Source organism: Rasamsonia byssochlamydoides (assembly GCF_041956645.1).
Source record: "Rasamsonia byssochlamydoides strain NRRL 3658 unplaced genomic scaffold VTN77scaffold_30, whole genome shotgun sequence".
Taxonomy (NCBI): domain Eukaryota; kingdom Fungi; phylum Ascomycota; class Eurotiomycetes; order Eurotiales; family Trichocomaceae; genus Rasamsonia; species Rasamsonia byssochlamydoides.
The window spans coordinates 116,083-136,510 of NW_027192413.1; the positions used below are offsets into that span (position 1 = coordinate 116,083).

The window sequence follows — 20,428 nt, forward strand, 5'->3', positions numbered from 1 at the left end:
AAACAAGACAAAGAAAGGTTCAAAATACATATACCTATTTACCTACCTATCTGTGGGTCACCAGCTCAGACTCCTTGGGGAGATAGATGGCAAAGAGCAAAACTATAAATCATTACTGCAGAAATAAGACAACAATCCCAGCGATACCAAAGTGTTCATCCAGTCATACAATAGACAGTAGACAGTAGACAGTATATGTGGGTTATCAATACCGATCCATATCTATCTACCTACGTATCTTCATGGGGTGAGTGATGAGTCATAGATTAGATATACAGGTACTATGTTCATATGTATGGCAAGAGTGAACCGCCTGCTACACACCTGGGATGCATTACGGACTATGACACCAAGGTAGGTGGGGTGGTACAGGGCGATAAGGTCTCACCTGAGTAACCCTACCTCCCTATCTATCTACTTCCTGCATCTGCATCTGCATCTGCATTTCACTATCAGCCTTGCTGACCAACCCATGGTATGTAGTAGTATGTGGTATTCATTAGCTATAACTGTTGTAGCACTAGCCGGTAGTCAAATACAGCAATAATTATCACATTCCGCCATAACGAAAAATTGGCTACAGAATCAAGTACGTCAAATCAAATATGTCTGACACAAAAATAGCCTTATTTGTGCACCAGACCAGAAGAACATCAAATCAAGAATATTGGGGGTATCAAAAAAGTCACGACTTCCGGGGAAGTTGCGGGAAATAAGCAAGAAGAATAAATAAAAAGAATAAACAAAAAGGTCGAGCGAATACATAGAGAAGGGGGAAAAAATAATAACAAAGTAAACAGGAGAAAGATGAATAAAAAGCAAGTTTCCCGTTTAATTCATAGCTAGTGACCTCATCATGCGTCAAGCTGGCCATCCAGGACACGCCTGGCAGCGTCCAGTCGCCTCCTTAGCGTGCGTATAGTCTTTGGATCAGCATCAACACCAGGTGCCGTCAGTTCCTGCAACTCTGTACAGACTTTCCCCAGGCTTTGGAAGACTTGCTCCAAGAGCTGGGTGTCGTCATTATTCAAGCCAGAGGAAGACCTCGAGCTTGGATTACCTGGGCCAAGAGAGGAAAGGAAGGTGGAGACTTGCGTAACTGAGCCAGACGTCTCTCGAACGGCTGACCCAGGCGGCGTCAAAATTCCGGTCGTCTTCATAGAATTCACTGTCAAGTTTCGCATCTGACCGACTCGGCTTCCGTTGGTTGTCCGACGATTCTGCTGTTGCGAATATACGCCTGCTGGGTGGATAAGTCATATGAAATCTCTCTCAATAGGATGAGAAACATACCGTTTCTGGGAACTTGAGGCCAATTGAGGGCCCGGTCGATCTCATCTTCAGCGTTTTGCTCGTCGTCAGACCCATAAGCCCCCTCTGTAGCGGTGGCAAAAGTCGCGGCTGTGGAAACAGAGTCGGAACTGTTCGTACGCGAATGTCTGCTGAACGCTCCAGGCTGAGAGTTATCCGTCGATGAGGGGAAAGGCCGCGTGGTCTCTACCGATGCCGTCGAGCTATAGCTCGAACGTCGCAGTTTAGCCTGTGTGAAGGTTCCAAGGGCGCTATGAAGATAGAAATTCTCGTAATCGAATGCGTCTTCGCGCTCCTCATGAGGCGTCGATTCCGGCGGCAAATCCTCATAGACTTCGTCATCCTCATCGTCCAAGGGCTCATTCAAAATCCCATTGGGTGCATAATGATCTATCTCCGAACCTGAAGACCCGTCCCCTTCATTGTAATATTCACCCTCCTCAGCGTCCTCGTAATGGCTCTCGACGACAGAATTGAAGTCATCGTTATCGTCACCTGATTCCCTGGCAGTCTCATGCGCCAGACTCTTCTCAGGAGACGGCTGGTCGGTGGGCTGTTCATCCTCGCGCGTTTGCGAGGAGGACTCCTCCTTCTGCTCCTTCGGACTCCACCCGTGTCCAGAATTTGAATTCGGGGTGCTGCTACTCTCCCGATATTCCATTGAGCTGGTGAACCATCGCTCAGCGTCGGTGAATGGGCTCGGTGTGCGTAAGCTCTGCAAGCTTCGCCGGCGAAGATTGTCCTCTTGCGTCTTTAGCTTTAACATGGAGATCTTGGTTTTCAGGCCTTCCGCTTGATCTCGGAGATCACGCACTTGCAGCTGTGACTGAGCGCGCGACGGTGGGCCCTCGGAGGGATAGACAGAATTAAACTCTTCCATCGTGGTTATCTTGGGGACCTGGCGGCTGGTTGAAATGCCCAGTCTCGACGAAGTCTTAGGCGAGGAAGCCCTTGGGCGCGATTTGCGCCCATCGTCTTCCCTGAGCGAATTGAGGGTTGGGTGGTAAAATGCGGATGATGGTCGAGCGGTCAGACTCCTGGAGGAGTTATATCGAAACGAGCCATCATCTGCCTCGTAACTAGACGCGCTTGTGGATCCCAACGCACTTAAAGAACGTGACGTTTGTAACGACTCCGAAGCCCGCGGACCTGAATTACGGGTCGACGGCAGATGTGTCTCGCTGTAAACTCTCGAGTGGGAATTGCTGCCCGCATCCTGTGTAACGTTATAGATCGGGCGGGGTCGAAGGATTGAGCTCCTCCGATCCGTTTGAGCTATCGATCTGTAGAGCTCTCCTACAGGCTGAGGTCGGGGAAGCAAAGAACCAGTAGGTGAAGGTGAGGGAGTAAGACGGATCGATGAACGGGCTCTGGTAAGATTACCTTCCATGAGCTGTATCTGTGTTAGCTGCTGTCCGTGGGTAAAAAATTTTTGTTTTTGCTTTGCCAGGTACTCAACGTACGGTCAATCTCCTTTTCGCATTTTCCAAAATCCTCTCCGCTTCACTGCTTAGGATTGCAGACGAACTGTCCTCATCGTGGGAACCCTCATAAAGCAATGCTGCACCTGTCTGTGCCCGCGTTGCTTCTACACTATCCTGAACGATATGGTCTTCGTTTGATCCATCACGCTTACCCTCGAGGCTGCGACTCTCGTGCCTATCCCATCTTCCCCGATGACTTCTCGCGCTGATTGTGGAGCTTGATCCGCTGCTGCAAGTTTCTGATTCTTCAGCATTCCTCCCTTGGCCGTAGTCAGCACGGGGATTCCAATCTGAGCCTCTCGAACCAGGCGGAGATGACTGAGAATCCTCCTCTCCTATATCTGATAAGGGGCGACCGGGCGCATGACCTTCGTATGTCCACTTGCTGCGCGGAGGTCGATTGGGCGTAGAAACGGCCACCCCAATTTGTGTATTGGATATTTCCCCACCATGATTGAAGCCACTTTGATAATTCCCCGAGAGCTGTTGACCACCGTGGAGTAATTGCATATCTGACAGAGACGGCAACCGGAATGGTGGAGACGGCGTGGACGACTGGCGCTCTCCCTCGTACGGTAGGATCATATCCGGGTTGGTCAAAGTCGGTGAAGGAGGTACCTCAGGCAAATCTGGCTGCTGAGGAATATTATCGCCATTTTGCTGTCTGTACTGGCCATTGTCGAATCTGTTTGAAAGGACTACCGGACCAGTTTGATGGGTGGTCATCATGATGGGAACCAGGGGGGCGGAGATTCAAACACGAAGAAGCAGCGGCAGGGCGGCAAAACTGAGATACAAGTTGGATCACGCCTATGCGCCTTGATTCCGGATTTAATTGTCTCTGTCGACGTGTAGAAACATATGGCGATCGGTCAGGAATCGGGAGCTGATTGCAAGGGGGAGGGGAAGTTTGTGCGCGAGATTTTGCGATCAAGCGATGGCGAGGTGCATCATGACGGCTGAGGGATTAGCTGTGGCTGTTCAAGGATTCTGGAACTTGGAGACAATGGGAGGAATTTCCTCGATGATTTGTGAGAGCGCGAATGTTGGCGATTGATTTTGCATGGCAGAGGATCACTGGCGACACAGAACGGAGGGGACACCAGTAGTGATGAATGCCCTGCCGGGTCTGAGCGCGCATCTTGTCCCTGAATGTTGTCAACTTCTTCCTGTGGCCAAAAGCGGTAGGGATCAGTTGGTGCCGATCTCCACAAACCGTCCAAGCTAAAATTTCACTAATTTAAGTTAGGTGGAAACATGGATAAACGGGAAGGAATAAAACGTTGCAGGGGTTCTAAATTAGAGGAATTACTCGCAACTTACTCGGAAAATTTACAGAGATAGATGACTTGCAGCTCAAATTTCAAGAACAGCCACTCTTCCTCAGCCTGTTTGGGAATCCCAGGCTGCAAGGGTATTTGACATTTACCCGTAATGATAACCTACTCAGTATTATCTCGCAATATTTAGTGCTTTTCTGCGGGGCAGCGCATTTTAGCAGTAACTACCCCTGACTACCTACGTACGGGGTGTGCGGCGTGTGCCCGTCAACGCTCTCAGCCCCCACCTGCTGGCCATTTGTCTGGACCTAATAACAACTATATATGCACTTTTATTTTCGGTCATCTCTCTTAATAACACCATGTGGCATTATTGATTCTCTTTGTCCCCCTCTTCACTTGGCCCCAATCCTAGTGACACTGCGAGTCTAATAATTGACATAGAAGCGATTAACTTGGCTAAGATAGAGAAGTCGTTTTAGCAAGCAATAGCGATAATCTTCCATTCAGTCCTGTGTCTACGGTTCAGCACGCAATTAATTAATTGTTCAGAGATAGACCAAGCCTGTCATTTTGTTTTTATCTATTTACAGAATAGGCGGACGTCGACAACACAGAAAACGCGAAGAGTTCTAGTCAAGAATACAGAACGCATCGAAGAATGCTACAAGAAGAATCCGATTAGCAGGCATGCAAAAGCAAAGATCTCAATGAATCTCCACAGTGAGCTCGCTTATTGGAGCTTCTCCAGTAAGAGCTTGGCTCCGCTGCTGGCAGGATTGGGCTTCTTCTTTCCATCTTCGGAAGATTCCTTTGCAGGCGCAGCTGCCTGCTCCAGGGCTTTCTTGTTCTTCTTCAATGTTTTCAGCAACTCTTCCTTCTTCTTCTTGTCGAAGTCGTCCGACTCTACCAGCGCCACAATCACAAAAGGGTGGGACCCCACAGCCCATGACATAATGTCATCTTTGATGTTGTCATAGAGCAAAGAGTGGAACCCAAGTGGTGGATCCACCTTCTCTATCACTTTATCTTTATTGTTGAACCTGCCGCCCTGGACAAGCGACTTCAACATCCGTCCGATGAAAGCGGAATCTTTAACCTCGGGCTTGGATTTGGCTGCAACTGCAACAGCAGCCAACGCAGCGGACTTGTCTCCGTCTGCATCAAAGAGTACTTCCGTAACAAATTGGCACCCAAAGCTGGTTTCCATGAGAGATTCTGCCCGCGAAGCGATAAATTCGAGCAGAGTCGGGCTCGCCGCTTTGATGAGCTCCCGGCGCCGAAGAGACGGCTCCTTCTTCGAGGTCTGCGTCCTGATCTCACGAATTTCCTTCAGGATCTCTTGATCGACTTCTGGAAGCAGCCACTTGACTTTTTCTCCCGCAAACAAGTAGAGGACGGGAATTCGCGCCGTGAGATCGTTGACCTGAAGCAGAAGTTCGTCATGACGTGCGGATTCGTCAAGGTTTTGGTTCAGGAGCTCGGGGAATATGGCCTTGGAAGTGAGTTTGGTGTCATCGATGACCTCAAACGCAGCCAATATGACCATATGCCCGTGGACGTCGCCTGCCATCATCTTAATGGTGTCACGGTAAAACCGTAGCAACAGCTTGCGGTCCTTGGCAGAAGAGTAAGCCAGACAAAGGCACATCAATCTTGCGCCCGATTTCGTAAATGCCATATTCTTGGCGAGATCGCCCTCTTCGTCTCCTTTGATCAGCTCAATGAATTCGTTGGCCTCAGAACTACCAGGCTTCACGTTCAAAAAGTATTGCAGCATAGCATCATGCAACATGGTGAATCCAGTCGTCTTTTTCTGCACCAACTGATTGATGAGCTCGTACAGATCGTGCATGATGGGCGCTCTCTTCTCAGGATGTTCAGCTAAGATTTGCGACAAATCCGCTGAAGCTCTGGATCCGCTCTCCTTAAAGATCGTAAACTCGGGACCGTACCATTCTCGCAGTAAATTGGCCTTCTGTTCCTTGGTGGCGACAGTCCGGTAGATGTCGTCGAGAATCCAAGACGCCTCCGGGTGTCTGATTAGCCGCCTCACGTTTCCGTAGAACTCAGGAATTATCATATCTCTGATCTCCGTGTCTCCGTGTACCAGCATCTTTCCGAGCAAGAACTTTGCATATCGACTCTCGGCCAAAGACTTATATTTCCCCTTGAGCTCGTACGCAATCTGCTTCCGTTGTTCTAGAGTGGCATATTTCAATGCCGTTTGAACGACCCGCACTGAGTCATGCTTGAAGACGAAATCGCTCACTCGTCCAGTGATAATTTCGTACAACTCAGCAATCAATTGTTTTCTTTCTTCCCGCGGAACATGAGATTTGCGACGTAATCGCTCCCACAGCTTTTTCGACCGAACGATCAAGTCTGCGTTTGGCTTTGCCGCCTTGCGCTCCTTCGTTATGGCTTTTTGCTTGGCGTGCGCTTCGCGAGAAGATGTACCTAACAAGTGGTGTGTAAGTATGAGAATAGGCATTGCAGCAGAAAAAGAAGGGGGAAAGATAGGGTGTCGCACTCTTTCCAGCACCAGCAGATCCGTTTGCCTGGGATCCTTTCTTTGCAGCAGAATTATCCGTGCTGCTAGTTTTTTCACTCGCAATCTCCTCGTCCTCAACTTCATCCTCTTCACTGTTCATATCTACGTCCGAATCTTCAGATTCAGAGTCAGAGTCCTTTTCCGAATCGAGCTCCTCATCGTCTTCCTCTTGATCCTCCTCGTGGTGTTTCTTCTTGTCATTCTTCTTCTTGTCATCCTTTTTTGCGCGTTCTTTTGCGGCCTTTTTCTCTTTGTTCAACTTTCGTGCTGCAACGTTGACGCCCTTTTTCTGGAAAGCCGGAGGAATATAATTCTTTTTGGCACTTTTCGTCGCTGTCGGAGCAGCCGCATCCTTTACTTTGGTCCGTTTCCCATCGCGATCGTCGCCTGATTCAACAGGGCGTTTTATTCCAGGCATCGTATAATGTTCTCGAGTGTCTTCTTCCCAGATCTGAAAATTCCGATTGTCCTTTCGAATTGGAGGCAAAGATAAGAACACAGTACACGAGCTGTGCCCGATCGCACTGCTGCCGATTAATTTTTTTTTGGACGGGACCCATATCAACCAGGGAAGTTTTTCGCGGGCGGTGTAGAGTTTGCGCAGTTTGAGTCTGGCCTGAGAATGCCAAGAAAACCACACTTGACGCCAGTAATAATAATGCAGCCACAACCAAACCTCGCCATAGCAATCCTCGTTTTTAAGCAATAAATTTAAGCAATAAATCAATTGTGGTGATTCTTCTTCTAGGCTTGATATTTTTAAGATTGCTTGCACCGGCCAGAATATTATTAAACAATTCTGGTGTCAATTAGACCTTAAAATGCTACTGTAAGTATTTTTTTTCTTCATAACGCTGAAATTAAAGCGTGGGGCTCAGCAGGTCCTGGTGTAAATACCAACATTTGCCTTTGAAACTCTTCAGAATAATTATTACGCAGCGTAGTTACACGACTTATGCCAAGTTGCTCTTTTCATTTTTTTTTGGCGCGGATGCAGCTCTCGAGGAAGGGCAGGGCAGAAGACCAAAAGAAAAAAAAAAGAAAAGAATAGTGGTTGTGCAACCAAACGGTTGGCTTCCCTGTACGAGAAGGTGTCATCCGGTGCCGCCATCACAGAGTGGAAGTGTCTCTGCAGAATTGCTTCCCTCAAGGGTCACTTCCATTGCTTAACGCGTTGTAGCGATCGTGGACTGCTCACACGAGTACATCCGCGACTCCATGATTCGAACCGGGCACACTTACTCGCTGGCGATTACCTAAGCAGGGTCGCCAACCTAGCGGTTGCCCTTCCACTCGACTATCCGTGACAGATTTCATGACTGCCTCCCTTTTTTTATATAAGAAGCCCCTTCGTTTCAGATTCCTTCTCACGTAAGAGAGCTCGTGCGCTTTGTATCTTGACCGCCGAAGTCAATGCAATAGTTGGCATGTTAAATGCCGGCGTAATGATATTAATCCTAGGTACGGAGTACTGTACCTAGGTAAACTTGATCTCCATGATGCGGATGGGCGAGATACCGAGTCACCAAAAAACTCAGTCAGAATACCTAACGGACCTACCTACTCCGTACCTAGGTAACTTTCTCAGTAACAAACTTTTCACCCGCCACTGCCGTTTTCAGGTGTGTGACGGTGCTGGTAACTTCCGAGTCGGGTTGTTGGGGACGAGACCCCGCCGATCGTGTGTCGACGGAGTATGCGGGCTGTGCACTACGGAGTACTCAGTTCTCCTGACGCACTGTGTCCCTGTACTCCGTACAGACAGTAAAAGTCCGCAAGCCCGATCATGTGAGACGGCACATCTCATGCCATCTTAAATGGAGACGGTTCGACTTGGAGAGACCATCCGTCATCTCCAGGGCCTTGATTGTCTATGTGAACCATCTAATAGATATTCGCACAATTGATATAAGTTTCGCCCGCCGGTTTGTTTGAAAAATACATCATGCCTCCGTTCCGCAACTTCTGGGGTCGGAAAGCCGCCGCATCAGACGATGCCGAACCCAGCTCTAATAATGAAAATCAGCGCTCTCGCCCTTCCCTTGAGAGCCTGCGCAGTGTTCCTTTGAGCTTTCGAAGGAGCAGGGACGAGGCTCCCAATGAATACAAATTGAGCGGTATGTGACGCAACAGTGCCATGTTCTGTGGCTTAAGGAATACCCCGAACGCTACTTTGACGAACTATACAGCTGACGATCGGTCTCTGCTCCCAGTGGTCAATGACAGCGGCGTTTACCTTCCAGTACGTCTATTTTCTACGCAGTTCTATCCCATACGAATGGTTCCTTTGCTGAACTTTCCTCTACCAGCCTTCACCGCCGGAAAAGCAGAGCTTCTGGCGCAGATCTCCCAACTCCGCTGCGTCGTCGAACCATCGAAGTCTAGTCAATGAGAATGAACCATTTTCCATTTCTCGCGAGTCATTCGATTCCTACCGTCGTTCATTTGTAGGCAATTGGACATTGTCCTGTTCGTTGCGTCAGGAATACTAAATGACTGTCTAGGATATCTCGGCCAGATCCCCAGTTTCTCCGGTCGATCAGCTCCCGTCCCGCACATCCCTCGATTCCCGCTTTCCTCGTTCAATTGTACGTTCCGCCATTAACGGGAATACCTTTGAACGGCCGCAGTCTATGGAAGAAGAGACGTTTGAGGATGTTGGGCTAGCAGATGATGATGTCAAACCGAAGAAGAAGGGCTTCTTTGCGCGCTTCGGTGAGACATCGACAGATGCGCCGTCGTCCGCAAACAACAGCCGGCCATCCTCGTCACATCTGGGCTTCCGTCTTCCCGGCAGGAAGAGGGGCCAGAGTGGCCAGGGTGCAGAGCTGGGCAGCATCAAGCCACAATCTCCCGTGGCAGAAGTGGAAGGCACAGGGTGACCAGACCTCAAAGTGCAGCGATAATTGTTACCTAAATGAGGTAATTAAGGCGTTATGGGAACGGAGCTGTGTACGGAAAGGGCACATTCACAAGTTCTTGCTGAGCTATTAACAGGAGTGGCCGATCTACAGGGCCAAATATGTTTGATTACGATGCATCCGCCGATGCACCCTTGTGATTTGTTTGATGGCCTTTCACGCAATTGAGTTTCTTATTGTCTGATTTTCTTGTCTTCCATAAAGGTTGCTTCTCGAGGAGCAGCTGTGTGATATTGGACGACTGTCTGTCGTCTTTACTAATGAGGACGGACCACATGCACTAGGTACATATGTCATCGCTAATTTGTGAATGATAAATAGATATAATTTCACTGGATTACGTTTCAATGTCCTTTGAACTTTGTCGATGACTTTTTCTAAAAAAAAAGTAAGAAAGACACTCCATCCTAGCGTCCTCCCACAAATACCTCTGTGTAAGGGATAGGAAGGAGGCAGGCAGATCTCAAAACTTGATGAAGTACGGAAAGTTGTCTGCAGCATAATTACTCTGGTGGCCTAGTTCAAATTTTTACAAATGCATAAGGACTGGAATGGGCTTTTTTTTGCTCAGTGACAGACTTGAGAATATCAATTGAGTCACCGCAAGGAAGGTGAAGTGAATGTCAACCAATGGCTGCAAGCACACCTGATCGAATGTGACAGACTACTTAATATGGAAGGACCCTCTCGCATCCATCAATAAAGAACGCAATCCCCATCTTCCACATCTTTCAACTCTCAGCATGCGCAGGGAGAATTGTCTTATTACTGTCAAAACTGTTCGCGTCTTTTCAATCAGTGCGCTGAGTGCGGACTTTGTTACCCATTACTGATAAACCTACCTTCAACTCACGCATAGACACCACAGCCTCCTGGTTCAAAACACACAACAAGAAGACAAAGCCAAATCTTCACCTCTTCACCTCTTCACAAGGGGAACAAAAATTGACCATGAAGTTCTGGGATGACTGGAAGGCATGGGAAAAGATGGTTTTCGTATGGCTAAGACAGATTGCAATCCCCAACAGCGTCTCAAATTTCTAACGACCGAGAAATGATACAGATTCTTGGTTGCGCCATAGTAATCAACCTACACCACCATGTTACAAATGCGCTGCTAACAATATTAGGTTGTCGTCATTGCCATTGCCTTTGGCGTTCTGAACTATAGCAGGTGGAGACTCAGGAAGTATGCTCGAGCACAGTCATACCAGGAGGCCGAACGTGCGAGAGGCGTGGATTTGAACGAAATGTTGATAGACGATGTCCCTTTTGGTGCCAGGGCACTCGAAAGCGGAGTACGGATTGCGGGTATCTGGACTCCAAACCACAACACGCCGCTCGACAGCCCATATCAATCCGGTACTCCCATGGGAAGCAGACCACCAAGTCCACCTCTACGTCTGCCACGTCCGGAGCACCGGCCCTTGGCCTACCACTCTCTGCCTCAGGTGAACACTTGGTCTCCGAAACAAAGCGAAGATGCGTCACTTCCATAGAACCCTGCCACAGAGAGCGGGTTCGCGGGAGACCGATCGACCTAGCAATGATAGTTGGACAGCCAACTGAAAACATCACTGTCTAACCAGAAACACTATTATCTTTCGAGGGAAAACGCACAGAGCAGATTATGTTAACGCGCTGAACTTGGAACATTGAACAGTCTAGAAGAGAAATGGGCATGATCCAGAAGTCGCTACATCAGGTTGAGAGGTATCATTGATGGAGCGTCGAGAATCATACATTGCGGGAACCTTTAATTCGTCCAATGATTTGAAAATAACAAATCAATCTGAAGCATCTTAAAGGATGTAAAAGGCATCGCCTTTTTCCTTTTCTGAATTAATTTTGAATTAAGTTCGTCATAAAACTCCTGCTGTAGGTCAACCAAGGATGGAAGAAGGTGTGTCTGACAAATAATATAGTAGTTCTTGTTTTGGTTTGTTATCTTCACGTGATGTCGCGACGTGGCGACGCCTCAGACGCGTCCATGTCCTCCCGATGACTACAAGTAGTGACCTGACAACAATCAGAACCATCACCAAGCCTTAGAGGCTAGAGCTGAATAATCATTTCTTCATTACTCGTTTTGTGCAGGGATTTGATGAGAATTACCAGCCTTTGAATCTCTGTTTTTTGCTATTGTATCTGCGAACCATCACGAGTGTCGTCTGGCTCTGATCGCGTCGAGTCTCGGATAACCCCTCACGACTTGCAGACTTTAGCCAACGCACCCATATCTTTTAGGCCATTTATCCTTGTAGCAGCATTATCGGACTGAGCGAATATGGGCGCCGACGAAGAAACGCAGAATGAATATGAGGACAATGGGCTCCCTGGCCCCGGGGCGCCTACTCCTATTCAAGCCCTCGAGGTAAAGGGACCGACTGATCAGGAGAGATTGATAATGCTGGGGTTGTCATTAAAGTAAATTATGATTAGGTTGCTAACATCCATATCCTTTGCAGGGTGTTGCCGGCTTAACGGCGAGAGACATCAAGCTGATGATCGACGGAGGTTTTTATACCGTGGAAGCAGTGGCATACACGTATGTCCCTACATCAATTATATATACTTGAATTTTGCCTGTTCTATAAATCACTTGAAGAGAAATTCTGAATTTTTGCTGACAGAATTACCTCTATATAGACCGAAACGGGTACTGGAGCAGATCAAGGGTATCTCGGAACAGAAAGCCGCCAAGATTTTGGCTGAGGGTGGGTGACTTGCAGAGGAAAAAGTTTGCATGTATTTACTTGGAGATAACATTGAAGCTGATTTCCCGTGAATTAGCATCTAAGCTAGTTCCAATGGGCTTCACGACGGCCACGGAGATGCACGCACGCCGGAGCGAGCTTATATCGATCACTACAGGCTCGAAACAACTGGACACCCTCCTGGCAGGAGGTATTGAGACAGGATCGATCACAGAAATATTTGGGGAATTCAGGACGGGAAAGAGTCAGATTTGTCATACACTGGCTGTAACGTGCCAATTACCGTTTGATATGGGTGGAGGAGAAGGAAAGTGCCTCTACATCGATACCGAGGGCACGTTCCGACCTGTCAGGTTGCTGGCTGTTGCTCAGCGGTACGGATTGGTGGGTGAAGAGGTCCTGGATAATGTGGCCTACGCTCGAGCATACAATTCAGATCATCAACTGCAGTTGCTGAACCAAGCATCTCAAATGATGTGCGAGACACGCTTCTCACTTCTCATTGTCGACTCAGCCACAGCTCTCTATCGAACAGACTTCAATGGTCGCGGTGAACTTTCCAATCGTCAAACTCACCTCGCCAAATTTCTCCGCACCTTACAGCGGCTGGCGGACGAGTTCGGTATTGCTGTGGTTATTACCAATCAAGTGGTCTCTCAAGTCGATGGCGGCCCCAGTTCAATGTTCAACCCTGACCCGAAGAAACCAATAGGAGGGAACATCATTGCACATGCGAGCACAACCAGGCTGAGTCTGAAGAAGGGTCGTGGAGAAACTAGGATTTGCAAGATCTACGACAGTCCCTGTCTTCCCGAAAGCGACTGTATGTTTGCGATCAGAGAGGATGGAATTGGTGATCCCAGCCCTAAGGATCTGGAGGGTGAGTGAGGCACCTTTGGGCCTGCGCTCGTCTGGCATGATTCGGATGAGAGCAATGTTTACGAACTGTCTTTGTATGTATTTTTTTTCATCGCATAGCGTAACCCGGCGCTGGTGTTGAAGAGGCCATTGCATTAGTATTAGTTAGTTCTTTATTTTGCTGTTGATATGTCTTCATTTCTATTCATCAATGCATTACTGATCGCATGGAAAATAATGAGAAATACAAAGATGTAGAGATAAGATGTTTAGTGACTTAATAGTAGACCTGCAGGCAAATTCGTTGTCCGCCTTTTTGAGCTTGGCGTTGCTTCGGTATCCTGCGCGTAAGCGCGCGCTAAGACAGTCTTTTTTGGGAGCTCCCAGCTGCCCGCCCTTTGTATAACCAATACTCGCGCCGCAAGTCCACCACCATGAGCGTGGGCTTCTAAATGTGATGCTCCTCTGAGCCGTGGATTCCTCCAGCCACCTCATTCACCATGGCCAAAATTTACAAGGAAACCAAAGTGGACGTCCGGCCCATAGCGCCGAATGCCGTCGTCGACATCCAGATTCCGACGCAGGAGACTACCCAGCGTCGGGCTCGGTTCTCGATCTCCTCAGTGACAACGCAAGATATCCCCAGTATCAAGGACGAGGATGATTTCGCGAGACGATATCTAGCAACGCAAGGCTCGCTTTATTTCCGACGACGGAAGGTCTACCCTCGAACGTTTCTGTGGAGAGTCGTCGATGACAGTAAGGTCCTGGAGATTCAGTCTGCGGATTTGGTGAGGGGCAGCATTGAGAACCATGAGGCGAATCTCATGCTACGGTTTGACTTCCAGGAGGCGATTCTGCCTTCAGGGGTCGCGCTGGCAGATACGGAGGAGCACGAGGTGCTGAATGTCTTTGTGCTCACGGCTTCCAGGCGTCTTCATACTCTAACTCTACGACCGGAGTTCTTTCGACGGGCGTCCTCGATCGATGAGAATGTCTCAGACTGGTGCAAGGCGTGCACGCCGTCGCCACTGACTTTTTCCCATCCTCATCGCCTCCACGCGAGCAGTACCACGGAGCTATTTATCTCGCTGGACAGTGGAGCACTCCTTCGGTTGACTAGGAGAGCTGGCGACGATGGTACGGTTTATTCTGTTATTATACATAAAGGTGTAGATATTTGCTGACTTGTGCTGGGTCGAAAGGTTCTCATTGGTCCCAAATAACTTTCGATGAAAAGGGCTGGGGTGCCTCGCTTCGTGGCCTCATGAAATGGAGCACACAACAGACAATTCGCTATAACGGACGCAACCTCGATCAGAATACACCAAATGCCATTGATACGACATCGGATCAGACATATGTCTTTGCGGTCTGCTTAAATCATACGCTGAAAATTTGGAATCTCGCGACGAACAAACTGGTTGGCTCGAAGGATCTGCTCGACCGTCAGGTACAGCCGCACGACTCAGCAGCGTACTTTTTGAATCCGTCGGATTCAGCCTTCATCCGCGTATTCAATGCTGAAAGGGCTCTGGACGGTGGATATCGCTATTATGTCGCGACATACAGTCCTCACGAGGATGGGCGTTTTAAATTTTGGGCTGTCAAGGGGGGCCTAACCACGCAGTTGACAATTGAAGATCTGTTCCCGCAGGCAGCTCTGAGACCACTCGATCCTGATCCGTCTGGAAACATGTTCTGGAGTGTTGCCGACTTTCAAGTGCGACCTATGGAGGAAGGAAAGCGCATGGAACTATGGGTTTTATGGCGAAACAATAATCGGTACCAGCTGCACAGTTTGCATTTTGATTTTCAGAGCTTAGTCGAGGACTGGTCAACCAATTGGACTTCGATCGCTTTGGACACGCGGCGACACGATCCACCCCCTGCTTTGGTGGTCTCAGACAATGTCGACCCAACGGAGAAGTGGTTGAAGTACCTCTTCTATCCTGGGAGATATTCTCCTGAGGTTTTGGAGACGGCTCTGGTAACCTATCAAGAAGCGTTGAAGCCCCGATCCTCCGCGTCCTTCCTCAAGAAGAGCGTACCCTTGCAAGAACGACTCTGTTCGACGATTACTGCTACGGTATCATTGCGAAAATATTCGGAAACTGATCTGGATTATACCAGATATCGAACCGATACAGACGCCAAATGGCGTCAGTTCTGGCAGATCGCAGAGGACATCAACAGCAGGAGATTAGAGCCGATATCTCTTTCTTATGACTCTTATAGCGATTTGCCCTGGGTACTGCTTACAGACTCTTGCGTCCTCATTCGGGAATGCAGTGCCACGGAACTGTTGCTGCATAATTCAGCATCAGTCCTTCGTGACGATGCGGCGAAGATTGGGGATCGCTGGAGGCATAGAAATCTTGAAACCGAACTTGGTGATAGATACGATCAGGCGTCCTATCTGATTGAAGTTGCCGCTGGTTTCAGGAAGCGCCTTCCTGCTGAAGTTCACCGTTCTTGTCAGACTGCCATAGAGGCTGAGATATTCTTGGAACCTTCTCTTTCGGCTCCGGATCGATTGGCGGCTTTTCAAGAGCGTTCTGAGCTGGGAGAGCAGGTTTCAGATGACACCTTTGACAGCTTATGCGCCGCGATGAATGAGCGGCTCAACATCTACAAGCTGCCAAGCGAAGTATTCTATGCCATTATCGACACGATACCGCTGGGATTCCCTGGGAAAGATTCGGATCTTCTGATGACCGCATTTGGGCTGAGAGCGACGCTTAACGGTTCCCAAGAGACGATTTTACATACTCGTCAGATTCTCTACGATCTCCTCATTCTGGTTGTGTTCATCGCGGGAGAGATAAACCAGGAGGATGGATCGACTTTCGATGCTGTGGATCTGTTTTCCACGCTTATTGAAATAATAAGGGAATACGAAATGCTGTATTGGCTGAGTTCGACAACTCGTGTATCTCCCAACAGAGATCAGAACGACGCCGGTGACAGCTCAGTGTCGACGTTTTCGCTCAAGACTCCGGATCAGAAGACGAAAGGGGTCGTCTCGACAGTCCTCGAAGACCTCTTCGCCGTTCACATCAAACCCCGCCCGGCTGTCGGTGTGCCCCAAAGCTATACGTTGACTCAGGGCATTCGCGATGTGCTGTCCTGGGTGACCCGACAGGGTGAGGTGGCGTTTCCAAACGTTTTGGTTTTCATACAGTGCGATCTGATCGCCAACGGTGATATTGACCTCGCGTCTGATTTCCTTCGATTCCAGCCAAACACTGCTTGGGCAACATATGCGAAGGGTCGCTTGTATGTGGCCAAGTCTGAATTTGACACTGCAGCAGTCTACTTCCAGAAGGCTGCTCATCTTCTCTGTGAGTTTTCTTATCCCTATCTCCCGTACGCATTAAGTCTGACAATATCACACAGCTTCAGGCAGGGCTCTTGGGAATCTGCATGAGATGTCTTCGAGTCTACTTGATATTCTCTCTGTGGATAGCTTCAACAACGGTCTTCCGAAATACTTTCAGCATATCCTCACTATCTTTGAACAAGCCCGGTCCTTCTCACATGTGGCGGACTTTGCATCTCTTGCGCTGCAGGCATTGGAGAGAGACAATCAGAAAGCAGAGCAGGACCCGGAGTACGCGGATTTACGAAGCGACCTTCTTTCCCGACTCTTCCACGCTTCCCTAAAAACCTGCCAATTCGACAAAGCCTACGCCGCCCTTTCTCGCTACACCAACCTCGCGTTACAAAAGTCGGCACTCACTTCTCTCATTACTGCTATCTTCACTGCGTGCGGGGGGTTGGCAGGCCTCGAACAACTCCTTCATCTTCCACTTTGGCTGAATCCGAATCTCTCGTCTTACGTGGATGAGATCCTTTTGTCGCTTGCCAAGAAGCAGACCTCTTTCAGCTCCGCTCTAGAGCCAGACGACAGGTGGTGGGACAGAAATAACAGCACGCCGGATTACCACCGCATTCTACACGCGTATCGAATCGCACGCAACGACTTCCGCGGCGCGGCCGAACTGGGCTATCAGACTGTCCAGCGGCTGCGGCACGCAAGAGACGCTCCATCAACGCAACTCACACTCGCGAGACGCGCAAAAGACGAAGGCGACACCAACCGAATGGTGGAGGAGGACGATCTCGAGAGCAAGGAGATCCGACACGAACTTCTGTCGCTGATCAATCTCCTTGCCTGTGTCGACAAGAGCGAGGCATACATCCTCGTCGAGCTCGACGGACCGTCGCCTCCTGCTGCCGTCGCTGCTACGTCGGAAGCGGGCTCGCCAGGAAAACACAACAATGGAGATGATGTGTTCATGGAAGATGCCTCCCCAGCAGCACCCAATGGCGGCGGTCTGCTTTCTTTCTTCGGAGGCAGCCGCAGAGGCAGCAGCGGGTCATCTGTCGGGCCACAACAGAGCACCATTACCAACAACACCAACAAACAGAACCAGCCGCGTCGGGTCGTAGTGACATTAGACCATCTACGACGCGAATACCAGGCGGAACTGGACCGAGTGAGCCGGATTGAACGCGGGGATTGGGAGTTTGGCGCTGTGGAAGGACCCGAGGATCAGGATCAGGATCAGGAAATGGATGATACCTTGCTTGCAAACATTTAGCAGAACTTATCATAACGTTAGATCAGAGATAAACGTTGAACATTGACTTTGATGTCGGAAAATGCATGTCTTGTCTTGTCTTGTATCTTGTATTGTATTATATGTAACAATGGAATGAACGCAAGAGAGAAAAGCAAAAAAAAAATCATGTCTTCATTAGAGTTAGTATACTATACTATACTATACTATACTATTAGTCTATGGACTATCATGAATAAACCGAAGCTCGCGACCATTTCCCTCTAGCGCGGATCCGTTTCCCAAAGATATAAAACAGATAAGGGATGGGGATCAGCGCGACGGAGATAAAACCCAGCACGCTGGACGCCCAGTTGATGCCCAGGTTGTGGAACATCGCGTCCGTGAAGAGCGGGAAGCATGCCGCAAAGATGCTGCGGAGAAAAGTGTTGGCGGCGACGGCGCTGGCGGACGTTGTGGGGAACGTGTCGATGAGGTAGTTCAGTGCCGCCTGGAAGATGGTGAAGAACCCCAATCCCATGCAGACGGCGCCGATGACGGGGCCGATCCAGAAGATGTGCCGCGACGAGGTCCAGCCGAAGATGAACATGCCTGCGGCGAAGAAGATGGAGCCGAGCATCATGGGCGGCAGGCGCGCTTCGGGCACGGGGCGGTTGTTGTTCGCCTTGAACCGCTTGACGTAGAACCGCTGGTTGGTGACGTTGATTGCGGCGCCGATGAAGATGCCGATCAGCAGGGCGAGGAACGGTAGTGCGCCCACGACCAGGTTCCAGCCTCGCTCCTCCTGGAATTCAATGGGGAAGGCGGCCAGGTTTAGGTACAGGATGCCGTAGACGAAGGAGGCATAGAGAGCCACGCAGAAGCAGATGGGCGTGGTAAGGAGCTGGAACGGGCGCACCAGGTACTTGTTCGCCATCTCTTTCAGACTCACGTCCCATTCCTCGTGCCGCGCGTGAAGTGCCCAGTTCCCTGATTCGTGGCGGAGTCTGCGCGCTTTGTACACTAAGAGCACGGGCGGGTAGCTCTCGTCCAGGAGAAGCACGTCGAGAGTCAAGATAAACATCATATAGATGCCAGTAATCTTTGAGCCATTAGCACACATCCCTCCGATTTGAAGGCTCCAGAACGACTCACATATTCAGTCCACCTCCACCGGAGATAGCTCTGAACGATAGCACCACCGACGATTGGACCCAGAATTGGACCTCCAACGACTGCCATGGCATATCCGACGATGGCCGCGCCTCGCTGTTCCGGCGACCAAATATCACTGAGCACGCCACCCGTGTTCGTGACGGGGGCAGAGCCAAAGAATCCTGCGAAGAATCGCGTGATGAGTACGGTTTGGATATCCTTTGCCGTAGCGGTGCCGAAGGAGAATATCGCAGCGATAAAATACGGCGCCAGGACGGCGGGTTTGCGTCCGTATAATTCGGACAGTGGCGCCCAGATCAAGGGCCCGAACCCAAATCCGAGGAGCAGGAACGTGAGACCGAGCATGCCGACCTCCTCTCCAACGCCGAATTGGGCACCGATCTGGTCTATTCCTGGAGTGTAGCTGTTCACAGTTAGTACTTGCATGTCACAGTCGACGTCCAAACCATCGTGACAGGGGTCATCGTACACCGCGCTTGCCCACGTAGAACCTAGTGGCCGTTAGCAACATGTTCTCTGAACAGATCTATTCTTCGTCCTTCGCAGGAAGATATCTTACCCATAGTCGTCAATCCATAGAGTACAGTAGTCACCGCCTTCTTGTAGAAGCCCCAATTCAACGGCCTGTACGGATCATCCGGACCATCAAAATCAACTATCACGTCCGGTGACGTCTTCGTATGAGAGAGCGGATGCGTGAAGCGCGCAACCTGACTGGGATCCCGACTGCGCAGCCTGGAGATCACCGACTGAGTGCGCTGCGCCAAATTCGACACGGCAGAGCCTGAGGCCGTAGTGGTCTGTTTTTCCAGATCTGGAGCGACAGGTTGGACTTCTTCTTCTTCTTCTTCAACACTGTCGTCCTGTTGCTGCTGCTCGTAGCTGATAGAAGAAGTGGTGTCATCGTCATCGTGGATGATGGAGGTTGTTGTCGTGTTTTCACCGGCCATCGTAACGATTAATACCAACCATTGATTGGACTGAGAGAGAAAAAAAATAGTATATACAGGAAAGTGACGATATATACAGGACTAAACCAGAAAATAGAAAATAATTGATTACAAAGAAAGATAAAAAAAAGCTGACTGACCGCCATCGATCGGTAAAAAAGGCAACCGAAGACGTCACGGCTAGCTTGATTACCTTAGATCCCGCATTCTGCAGCCAGAAAAGCAGAGCCTGCAGAGCTAAGAACTAGTTAAGTCACTTAAGTGGCCCTCTGGTCCATCAGGATGATCGGCGTGGCCACTGAATCGCTGATAAGGAGGGAGGTTTCAATGCCGTCTTTGCCGAATTCCGGTTCCGGAGGATGCAGTAGTTTCCCTGGATAGAACAGTGGCCCCAGCGAATGAAAAATACAAAGACCATCGTCAATAGATTGACGACTCAATTAGATGAATATGAGGGTTATCTTCATTGATTTTTGGTGGATAGCATATTATCGTCAGTGGTAAATAGAATTGCCGCCACAGGATGAAATTCTGTCTGAAATCAGTGGCGCGGAGGTACCTGACTACAAACTTACGTAGGCGTGGAGCGGGGTGGCGACTACAACCAGACTA

At 49.4% G+C, this 20,428-nt stretch overlaps 7 protein-coding genes across 7 annotated transcripts; 3 read left to right on the forward strand and 4 right to left on the reverse strand.

Annotated features, from left to right (window-relative positions):
• Positions 1-854: 854 nt before the first annotated feature.
• On the reverse strand, positions 855-3,524 carry VTN77DRAFT_4416 (uncharacterized protein; the record flags this gene model as incomplete). Its single annotated transcript, XM_069420473.1, has 3 exons — positions 855-1,240; positions 1,294-2,704; positions 2,775-3,524. The coding sequence occupies 3 exons, from the start codon at positions 3,522-3,524 to the stop codon at positions 855-857; spliced, it is 2,547 nt and encodes an 848-aa protein (XP_069277809.1).
• Positions 3,525-3,762: 238 nt separating this feature from the next.
• On the reverse strand, positions 3,763-4,439 carry VTN77DRAFT_4417 (uncharacterized protein; the record flags this gene model as incomplete). The annotated part of the gene is made up of 4 exons (XM_069420474.1): positions 3,763-4,030; positions 4,119-4,201; positions 4,318-4,377; positions 4,437-4,439. 4 exons carry the CDS (start codon positions 4,437-4,439, stop codon positions 3,763-3,765), a joined length of 414 nt encoding a protein of 137 aa, XP_069277810.1.
• Positions 4,440-4,808: 369 nt separating this feature from the next.
• On the reverse strand, positions 4,809-7,047 carry VTN77DRAFT_4418 (uncharacterized protein; the record flags this gene model as incomplete). The annotated part of the gene is made up of 2 exons (XM_069420475.1): positions 4,809-6,535; positions 6,609-7,047. 2 exons carry the CDS (start codon positions 7,045-7,047, stop codon positions 4,809-4,811), a joined length of 2,166 nt encoding a protein of 721 aa, XP_069277811.1.
• Positions 7,048-8,574: 1,527 nt separating this feature from the next.
• VTN77DRAFT_4419 (uncharacterized protein) lies at positions 8,575-9,511 on the forward strand (the record flags this gene model as incomplete). The annotated part of the gene is made up of 4 exons (XM_069420476.1): positions 8,575-8,746; positions 8,843-8,871; positions 8,939-9,076; positions 9,134-9,511. The coding sequence occupies 4 exons, from the start codon at positions 8,575-8,577 to the stop codon at positions 9,509-9,511; spliced, it is 717 nt and encodes a 238-aa protein (XP_069277812.1).
• A 2,326-nt stretch (positions 9,512-11,837) lies between these two features.
• On the forward strand, positions 11,838-13,155 carry VTN77DRAFT_4420 (uncharacterized protein; the record flags this gene model as incomplete). Its single annotated transcript, XM_069420478.1, has 4 exons — positions 11,838-11,924; positions 12,019-12,098; positions 12,200-12,267; positions 12,344-13,155. The coding sequence occupies 4 exons, from the start codon at positions 11,838-11,840 to the stop codon at positions 13,153-13,155; spliced, it is 1,047 nt and encodes a 348-aa protein (XP_069277813.1).
• A 470-nt stretch (positions 13,156-13,625) lies between these two features.
• VTN77DRAFT_4421 (uncharacterized protein) lies at positions 13,626-17,732 on the forward strand (the record flags this gene model as incomplete). The annotated part of the gene is made up of 3 exons (XM_069420479.1): positions 13,626-14,265; positions 14,331-16,469; positions 16,525-17,732. The coding sequence occupies 3 exons, from the start codon at positions 13,626-13,628 to the stop codon at positions 17,730-17,732; spliced, it is 3,987 nt and encodes a 1,328-aa protein (XP_069277814.1).
• A 208-nt stretch (positions 17,733-17,940) lies between these two features.
• On the reverse strand, positions 17,941-19,816 carry VTN77DRAFT_4422 (uncharacterized protein; the record flags this gene model as incomplete). Its single annotated transcript, XM_069420480.1, has 4 exons — positions 17,941-18,792; positions 18,846-19,269; positions 19,336-19,357; positions 19,426-19,816. The coding sequence occupies 4 exons, from the start codon at positions 19,814-19,816 to the stop codon at positions 17,941-17,943; spliced, it is 1,689 nt and encodes a 562-aa protein (XP_069277815.1).
• Positions 19,817-20,428: the final 612 nt, after the last annotated feature.